The sequence below is a fragment of the Acanthochromis polyacanthus genome, chromosome 18 (genome assembly GCF_021347895.1).
Source record: "Acanthochromis polyacanthus isolate Apoly-LR-REF ecotype Palm Island chromosome 18, KAUST_Apoly_ChrSc, whole genome shotgun sequence".
Classification (NCBI taxonomy): Eukaryota; Metazoa; Chordata; class Actinopteri; family Pomacentridae; genus Acanthochromis; species Acanthochromis polyacanthus.
Genome location: NC_067130.1, coordinates 20858203 through 20868329, shown reverse-complemented (window position 1 = coordinate 20868329; position 10127 = coordinate 20858203). Strand labels below are relative to the sequence as shown.

The 10127-nt window shown below is 38.2% G+C and overlaps 1 protein-coding gene across 1 annotated transcript; it reads left to right on the top strand.

Moving 5' to 3' along the window:
- Nucleotides 1-349: 349 nt before the first annotated feature.
- On the top strand, nucleotides 350-4827 carry cetn3 (centrin 3). The gene is made up of 5 exons (XM_022202870.2): nucleotides 350-503; nucleotides 2943-3078; nucleotides 3623-3737; nucleotides 3846-4037; nucleotides 4260-4827. The coding sequence occupies exons 1-5, from the start codon at nucleotides 487-489 to the stop codon at nucleotides 4301-4303; spliced, it is 504 nt and encodes a 167-aa protein (XP_022058562.1). The 5' UTR covers nucleotides 350-486; the 3' UTR covers nucleotides 4304-4827.
- Nucleotides 4828-10127: the final 5300 nt, after the last annotated feature.

Genomic DNA, 10127 nt, shown 5'->3' with positions numbered 1-10127 from the left:
CGACATAAAAAGATATTCACATGCCCCTCTGTAAAATCAAAATCTTTGACACTAATATCTCAGCAAAATAAAACAAAAATGTTTAAGATGATGTTATACAATAATTAAAAAAACAGGCCATTTTGGATATAGACTACGTAATTTCTATATTTAAACCTAAAATTTCAGAAAAGTTGTAATACAAAAACATTTTGTCTTAATGTGAGTCACCAACAGGTTGTATCTATCACTGGCATTACAGATGAAGCAGTAATAACATAGAAGAACAGCAGGTGGCGGAAGTGCGCCGCTCGGTTGTAGTTGCTTTAGCGAAAGAAGAAATAAACCAATCATAAGGCAGTTTGCTGCTGCCTGGCGACCAGCAGCCAATAGGAACCTCGACTGTGAGCGCGGATAAACGGATTTGTTGTTTTGTTAGCGGTAGCTGTGATATCTGTGAGTTTAGGGACAATAATTTTACATTATACACCATAAATTCCTCCCAGTATGAGTCTGTCTCTGAGGTAAGCCGTGTTGCCGCACTTACTGCGGTTATTTGCACCGCACAGGTCGTTGTAAGACCGCAAAACCAGCGCTAGCTCATTTGTGTTAGCTGCCGTTAGCATGTCCGGCTTTTATCAGTTACTGTACAACCGATTACTTTGCTTGGTAACAGTTAAATATACGTGTAAAAATGATGTCGTTATCTAGTAAGTTGCATCTCTTGGTTACCGTTACATTTGTGACTGCAAAGCTCTGGATAATAATCATTAGCCTTGAATGAAAGTCAAACAGGTGTAATAATTATTGACTTTGATAGGTGGTAGATCAAGTCCCAGTAGCCATGGATCACCTTCTGTGTTACAGAAACCACATTACACAGCAAATATTTACTGTATTAAAAAACACAGATGCTGGCAGTAAGAACACAAGGCAAAAAAAAAAAATCTTCACTGAGATTCAAATCATATATTTCTAAGGACATACTTCATATGTCCACCTTTATTTTTGATGACAAACTCGATTCTCCTCAGTATGGAGGAAACCAAATTCCCGGATAGATTCTCTGCCATTCTTCAGGGATTTTTTTTTTTCAGCTGCTCTTTGCTGGAAGGGTAGTATTGCTGTCCTTACCCCTTTAAAACACCCCAAAGCTGTTCTACAGGAGTCAAGTCAGAGGACAATCTTGTCCTTCTGTAGTGTGATGTTGGCAGTGTGCTTTAAATGCTTATCATACTGGAATGTTCCTCTTGTGCCAACCTTCTGTAGACAGGAAGTCATTCTGTCAGCAGCTATTTTACAGACATTCAAGGTGCCATCTTTAAATGTCATCTTCATGATGCCTTTTGCACTAATGGAATCCCATATCAGTACACCTAGCTTCAGTGCTGTCAGGAGTATGTTTTTACTGTGGTGGTCCTGGTCAGCTTCACACCAAATATGTTTGACTCCATCTGAGCTGAATAAATTTATCTTGATGTAATGGACTAAAGAGTGTGCTCCTAATGTTTTTATCAGGCTTCTTTTCATGCTCTTTAGTAAAGTTTCATCTTTCAGTTTTGCGCTGAAGAGAGAAGTCTGCTTTTTCTTTCTTGAATATAATATAATAGAATGCTTTTAATTATCGTTATATATGCACAACAAAATTAAAGACAACTCTTGTGTTACAAAGTACAAATAAGACCGAACAGATAGAACTGTAAATATATCTACAAAATGAGCCGATAAAACAGTGAGAAGAACAAGCATGACAACAACACTCGACAATGATATATTGCACTTTTCAATTGACTGAAAACAGCCATTTTGTGCTCAGTACTTGGGTAAAATATGGTGGTGAATCTGGACGTCCATAGAAGTTGATGTTCTAAACTGTCCTCCACACTGTCTAAGCTTTCAGAATGATAACGCCAAGTATGAAGCACTTACCCATCTGTTTTTCACTCCTAGGTTGTGAAAGTAGTGGACTGTCTATAGCATTTATCATAGGAGGACGAGCACTCCAGCTATGATTAGTGATACTATGGCTTGTTCTACACCTGCTGATTACTGCTACAACTGTGGGAACGTGTTTTACGGCACTTATCCAGGTTGTTTTCTCTGACTAGATCCTTGCTTGTGTTGTATCTACTCTCAGATGTATGTCGCTTAGGATAAAAGTGTCTGCTAAATGAAAATGTCGAACAAATTCTGATCTTCCTGTATCCTTTTCCACCTCTGTTAAGACTACAATCACATTTTCCCTTTCTATGTGGAGCCACACAGCCCACAGCTCCAAAACTGAGAAAACTCTGCTAATCATTTTCTAAGCATGTTCATTCTGTTAGGTTGATTGGAAATCACAGGTGAACTCAGTTATGATATGATTTTGATTCATTTGATTTTTAAGTGATCTTGCACATCGCTGTATTTGCTTATATTGTTTGCTGTAACTTCCCTTTAAAGGCAAATCAAGATAAGTTCTGAAGACTGAGTCAGAACTGCAACAATTTGTCAGTTTGTGGATCGACAAAAAATAATTTGCACGGTTTTGGTAATTAACGAACTGTTTTAGTAATTTATTAGCCCAAAATATCAAGTTTTCTGTTTGTAACACACATTTACATCCATTTAAATCATAAAAATTGACCAGAGCGCTGAGAAAATTTCAGCTTGTTGGTTGATATTGCTCTGCTGTTGATTGTATTATATGTGTGTATCAGTTACTGTGCCACTTTAAAATGATCTGCCTAATAAAATATATATGGAAGCCTTGGACACCTTCTAGTTTGCTTTCTAGTCCGAAATCTTTTTAAGTCTGTAGTTACAGCTCTGCTTTCATTTCACGTCAGTTTGAGATTACACGTGTGTCAAAATTCTTTCATGTCTAGCAACAGGCGAAAATTAAATGTTAGTCGTGTCAGTACGGCTGGGATCCCTGCTTTGTTTGTGTAACGCATCTTGTCACCTTCATCTCTCTACAGACCTGAGCTCCCAGCAGACAAAACCAAGCGTAAGAAGAGGAGAGAGCTCACCGAGGATCAGAAACACGAAATCAAAGAAGCTTTTGAGTTATTTGACACTGACAAAGATAAAGAAATCGATTACCATGAGTTGAAGGTGAGCGAAGGAGGGCGCCAGTGTGTTTGAGGAGGAGAAGTTGCCTGATGCTCAACAGCAGTCCTTTGTATTGATGCTCAGATTGTAATAATAGGTGTTGCTGAATATGTAGTTGAGCTTGATTTTATTCCCAAGACAGTTATCCATCATTTCGTACTAATAAACACAATGTGCTACACATCCATAGGAACAGTTGTTTCCAGAATCTAAATGACTGGTTTGCCACCATTCTGTCACCAGAATTATTGGGACACAAATGTTAAATTGTATTCTATGTGGCATGAAAAATATTGTGACATAAAATACTGCCTGTAAGCAGCATGGAAGCACACATCATGAATAAGTGGGGATGCCGTGTCAATACATGCTATGGAGAATGTTTTAATGATTGATTGTGCTTACATGCATTCTAGTGGCCTTATTTCTTACAATATCTGGGGGTTAACATTTTTGTGGAATGTTTGTATTCCTTTGTACATGGTCATAATGGTATCTAGTTTGATCCGTCATTTAGATTTATATCACAAATTAAAAATCCCAACAGGTGGCCATGCGTGCACTCGGCTTTGAAGTGAAGAAAGTGGACGTTCTGAAGATTCTTAAAGACTATGACAGAGAGGGAAACGGCAAAATAACCTTTGAGGATTTCAATGAAGTAGGTGAGTTTGTCTGAACCCGACAGAAGGGAGACGAATCCTGACAGTGGATGGGAACACATCTGTTTGTACGCTGAAGTGCTTCAGTAACTCCTGAATGTCTTTCTGCAGTGACGGATCGCATCCTGGAGCGAGACCCGAAGGAGGAGATCATGAAGGCCTTTAAGCTGTTTGATGACGACGAGTCTGGAAAGATCAGTCTGAGGAACCTGAGGCGAGTGGCTCGGGAACTCGGAGAGAACGTCAGCGACGAGGAGCTGCGCAGCATGATAGACGAGTTCGACACGGACGGAGACGGGGAAAGTGAGTAGCTGAGCCACATGAGTTGTCCCTCAAATCTGGCTCATTTCAGTCGATACTGATAATAAACACACAGATTAGCATGTTCTGCTTCACAATGTGGCACATGATACTAACAATTAAAAACATGCCAAATCAAGCTTGCAATAATTCATTTCTGCATTCCTTGCATTGACATTTAGAAAATATAGTTTTTATAATGACTTGTTGTCCTTCCTTTGTCAGTAAACCAGGACGAGTTCCTGTCCATCATGACTGGAGATTCCTGATAAGACATTTTACTGCTGCTGAGGACTTTTGGGTGGGATCGGTCGTCCTCATTAGTGACTGAGTGTCAACAGGGACGTTCTCTCTGAGGTCATTCCATTGGCCCTGAGGTTTGTACTTGATTCATTACACAAAAACTCTGGACTGTGTTAGAACATCGGCCAACATCGCTCGACCTGAAGATGACGTGTAAAGTGTCGATATCATGCTGCTCTTCGAAGTTAGCAAAATGCCATCCAGTTTTCTGTGTTTCTGTCCTCGTAAAATGTGGCGCTTCACCTCACCAGCATCTCAAACATCATTTCAGACTTTGATGTTGTTCGTCTAGGTGATTATATTCACTCTGTTCTAAACATATCCTAATAACTGTTGGGAAAAGGTTGAAATTATATTGTTCATTCTTGAAGTTGTAGTGTTGGAGAAGAAACACACACACATTTCATCATGGCCATTTGACTGGCTGTGTTTGCCTGAGTGCTTGAATGTGCTATTTATTTTTTACACAATAAACTGTTTTCCCAGCAAATCTTTTTCATTGCCACTTATTTTGTATTTTCAGTTACATCAAAAAGACTCAACAGGTTTTGAGATGTTAGATACAGCATTAATTAAACAAAATCAATATTAAAGCTGCTAACTGTGTTTAATGTGCCGCCACAGACACGCCGTTGGAGGAATTTTCACCACAAATCAGCATCAGTGTTCTCAGGCTGACGTCACCACATTTGAGGTTAATACGGTCAACCGGCTAACAGTAGCACATCAAAGTGTAGAACATGTCCTTTCCTGTTGCCATCAGGTTCTGCTATGACTGTGAATGGATATTGATATCTGGATGTCACCAAGGCAGGACTTTGATCAAACATGTAAAGTTTGAGAGACTGCAGCGTTTACATGGGAGTTAAGACAGCACTTCCTTTTTCATAGCAAAGCATCAAAGTTCAGGAGGTTGCCAAGGCCACATCCTTTGACTCTCGCATAAGATTTTGATAACTTTTCATCACTAAGGTTTGTTGTATATACTGGCCAAATCTGAGGTATCTTGGAGTTACCCCTATGAGGATTTACCTCCTGAAAATTAGCAAAAACATCAAAGTAAACACAAAGATCATTCCAGAATTGGAGTACAAGCTAGATATTTAGCTAGCTGTTACTGCTGACCAAGAAGACAAACTTACTGATGTAAAAAAAAGTAAAAAGAATGTCTTTTCCTGATAATATGCTTAACAGGGTTACATGAGGTAGAGTGAGGCATTCAGTCAAGGCTGACAATGTTATGAAAATATGAAAAATAGAAGAGAGGACATAGCTTTGCTCTACATATTCTTTTGAAAAAGTGTTTGATGATGCTAATTCCGGTGTATCATGTGATTCACTGTTTTGTCCTTCTACCAGCTAAAAAGTTTATGCTACCAGGGTTGTTGTGGGACATATGTTCGGTGCATAATAATTAATATTCAAATATTATGCTGATTTAAAACATTTTCCCATGATTAAAGAGACATCAATTAAAAAATAATACCAAAAAAAGGAGGTTTAAATTTCACTAACTGTTTTACTTGAGGTTCAATTTGGTCATCAGGAGGATGGGACAAGAGAAAAATGACATTTTAAGGGGAACTCCAGACTTATTTGTTTTTTAAAAAATATATTTTCAAATATTATTTCTCCTATTTAAAAAAAAAATGGTTTCAGGATAAGTACATTTCAACAACAACTGCACGTTTTAGTATTTTGCACATGGATTACTCTTTTTTTTGTGCACCCTGACGTTAACCTTGCCAGCAAGTTGATTTCTCGCGATATTTGTGAGTTCACAAATCTCTCAAGAAACCATCTTGCACCGCTCCCGCATTCACTGTTCGTACAGAGCCAAGTTGGCACGGGCCAATCACGCAGCAGTATTCGTGTGTGGGGCGGGATATCCGGATGTGAAGACGACACCAAGCGCCAGTAGATCAAAACAAACATGGCAACGGAGGACAACGATCGTGTAGATGCTGCTATTAAGTCAGTTTTAGCTTTGAAGGAAGAACAACGAGAGGCGCTTTGCGCATTTCTGGATAGTAAAGATGTTTGTGCTTTTTTACCTACGGGTTTTGGTAAGAGTTTAATCTACCAATTGGCTCCGCTCGTTGTGAAGATCCCGCGATTGTATAAAAACAAACCTGTCAGAGGCGGGACATACTGTTGCATTGTCCAATCCGTGCCTCTTTCCTCCGAACGGATTTACATGGAGCGGTCCCAGATTGATATTGTGGAGTACTATCAAGTACTACACAATTATTAATCTGGCTATTGCCAGGTTACCCTGACGTGCTGCATATGCTCACCAAATTTCACAGATGTAGGTGAAATGTCCTGCCTGTAGTAGATGTTGCAGGGGGCGCTATGGAGCCATTTTCTCAGACACATGTGGAAGTCCCATAAAATGTCAATTTTTTCTTTTTTTTTTTTACCAGTTCTGATGTGTGTGCAAATTTTTAAACCAATTTTCTAAAGAATTTTTAAAGACAAAACGTCTAAATGGTCTGCAGTCTTTCTTAAAGTAATTATTTTCTAATTCCTTTCTTTTTCTGTGAGTAGAAACTGAATACTTTTGGACAAAACAAGCAACACCGACTGACTTATTATTATTATTACCATTTTCTGACATTTCATTGACCAAACAGCTAATTGCTAGAAAATTCTCGAGGAAATAGTCAGCAGTTGGAGTCCTACTGTAAACACAGCAGGCCCACTGTTTGTTGTGTGTGTGGATAACTTATTAACTGCATCTCTGGACTTGCAGTGTGTCGCAGAACTTACACTCTCATGTTCATTCTTGGTTACATTTTTGTTCCTCAAAGCTGCTTTAAAAAAACAAACAAACAAACAAACAAAACACATCTTCAGAGCCCTCGGGTGACATCACTGTCAGGTGACTAGATTTTGGAGACATCTCCAAAGCAGCCCCTAGATGGAGTCATTCGTTCAAGACAACATTTAAATACAGGGGAGCTGATCAGAAAAGTCACTATAACGACACACCATTTGTTCTTGTGTTCTTTTAAGAGCAGACATTTTTTTCTGATTAGACTGACAGTTCCAACTTCTTCACACATCTTTGTAAAGAATTTTAGAATTGCTGCCAAGGTGAGGACAAGCGCTCTGTCTAGTTAACAAGCAACATTATATTAACATTATCACCAGTAATAGAAAAGGGGAAATATTCTGACATGTCAAAGTTAAAATTTTCCTTTTTTAATGACCTTTTTATGTAAAAATGCTAAAAGGTTTTTTTTAAAGTGCAGCTGTGTTTTGTCACAATAAATTGTGTTTTGCTATGAAATGGTAAAAGGGAAATAGTTGACATACAAGTAGAAAAATAAAAATCTGAGTTTTGAGTCAAAATTTGGCAAGAATTTTTTTCTTCATACTTTTTATGCCAAAATTAAGATCAAAATCCAGAACACTAATTTTGAAATCAACAACAAAAGTACAGTCTCTGACAAAAAGTCCATATTTTTATTTTTCACCTCATTCTCATTACACAAATTTGAGATAGAAACTTATTAAATAATAATAATTTAATTAGTAAGATCAAATGGAAAAATCCCAATTTTGATTTTGGTCTCATATTCTCTGTCAAAGTTTATATGGATATAAATATATTACGAATTCCAATAATGAGAAAAAGTCAAATGTTTGTTCAAATGCTTCAATTCATGAATTATGACATGTTGTCTGATACATTTTTAGGTCAAAGTTGAGGTATAAAGCAAAATTCGAGAACGAAAGTGAAAAATCTGACAAAATTAAAAATGCGTCATAAAATTTGCTTTGTGTGAGAGTTATAACAACCACAAAGTCATTCTGACAGAAAGTCTAAAATATAAAAAGCTATTCTTTCAAAATTTTGATAAAAAGTCAGAATTCTGACTTAGTCAACATTATGACAAAGTGAAAGTTCAAGGAGCGAGTTGAGTTCAAAGGCTCGGAGTCAGTCTAATTAATAGGCAGTATTACATGAATAAATGATATAAGAGATAAAAAAGGGATACGTTTCACTGGAGCAGCTTGTGTTTAAAAGACTCCTGTCAGTAAACGTATAAACAGAAGAACAGCACAGAAATCTGGTATATGTGTTGAAATAATAAAGGCAGTTAGTCTGTCAAACACTGAGATGCAGAAAGTGACCACAAACCCCCTTTAAGGCGGATCCTTGTGAGCTCCCTGTCATTTGGCTCCCTCAGGCTTTCACATACTGGTCTAGATGAAGGCCTCTGCTTTACTTTTCATGTGTTGCAGCCTCCGTCTGCTGCTCGCATGATTAAGAGGGCTGCGGTTCGCTAACCCAATTTGCTTTGGTAATAAGTTGAGTCAATCACACAATGACAGAGTGGAGGGCTCTGTGGTTTCAGCGGCGGTTTGAAGTTTCTGAGGGAGACAAATGAAAGTGATTCAGTAATAAAAGGCTGAGATGTGTCTGTACATGTGTGTGTGTGCACAATCAGGCTGAAGGTCAGCACCGACGCTGATGATCAGACTTGCATCTGGTCGTTACTGCAGGATCACGGCTCGCCCTTGTCCTGGCACATGCTCAGCTGTCGGACCGGAGCAGCTCCAGAAATAACCCAACCCAGTTCCTCCCCAGTTACAACCTCAAAGTCGCCCCCCTGTGGTTTCCACTGAACCACTCCACACACTCGCAGACACGCTGGCTTTTGTATTGCTAGTAGTAATCTGTGTTGATGAGACTTCTAAAAATACATCAGACCGGCGGAACTCGCCAGCGTCTGATTGCTCCACGGTTTGGGGGTAACAGCATAGATTAGCTGGAGCTCCACATTTAGATGGGTTAAAGGGATAAGGGCACATTTATGGATGTTTCTACTTCAGAGGAGTTTGACTTTGAGGACTCTGTTTACTGTTATTATGACTGCTGTAGGAAAGATTGAGAAACTATGTCCAGATAATGAATATTCAACATGTGTACTGAGAGCAAGATTGTAAACAAACAGCTCTACAGCACTGCAAAACAAAGGCAAAACACTTTAAATCTGAGTTTGTATTACACCATATACTACCGTTCAAAAGTTTGGACAGACAATTTCATGTTTTCCATGAAAACTCACACTTTTTTTCATGTGCTAGAGTTTTCTAATCATCAATGAGCCTTTCAACACCATTAGCTAACACAATGTAGCATTAGAACACAGGAGTGATGGTTGCTAGAAATGTTCCTCTGTACCCCTATGGAGATATTCCTTTAAAAATCAGTTGTTTCCAGCTAGAATAGTCATTTACCACATTAACAATGTCTAGTCTGTATTTCTGATAGATTTAATGTTATCTTCACTGAAAAAAATACTTTACTTTCAAAAAATAAAGACATTTCTAAGTGACCCTAAACTTTTCAATGGTAGTGTACATGAATTCAGTGATGCAAAACACAAACAACCAACTGAATTATTTGGAGCACAAACAAAGGTTCTTTGAACATGTATTGTTGGAAAAAATTCTTCAGCTCTATTGATAATGAAAATGATCATTGAAGCCATGGTTGATCATGTTGCTACTTCTAGAGATTACGGGCAGTATAAAAAACATGGCTGACACTAGTTGACTTTAAAGAAAAATTACAACTTTCTTGATCAAAAACAAGTCCTGAGCATTTGTCTCCTTTATTTTCCTCGTAGATGGACAATATTTGTGTGCTGCTTCTTGTTCTTGGAGGTTTTTAAGTGGTTAGCAAACAACTGTATTTCTTGTATTTGTTTTCATTGAGGCATCCTAAATCTTCTATACAGTCTTAGTTGTAGTTGCTGGTAGTAAAAGAAGATA

What these genes read in the sequence shown, in the direction of transcription:
- cetn3 (XM_022202870.2), top strand. An exon ending in TCGATTACCATGAGTTGAAG is followed by an intron (nt 3,079 to 3,622) that starts GTGAGCGAAGGA and finishes AAATCCCAACAG; the next exon opens with GTGGCCATGCGTGCACTCGG. An exon ending in CACGGACGGAGACGGGGAAA is followed by an intron (nt 4,038 to 4,259) that starts GTGAGTAGCTGA and finishes TTCCTTTGTCAG; the next exon opens with TAAACCAGGACGAGTTCCTG.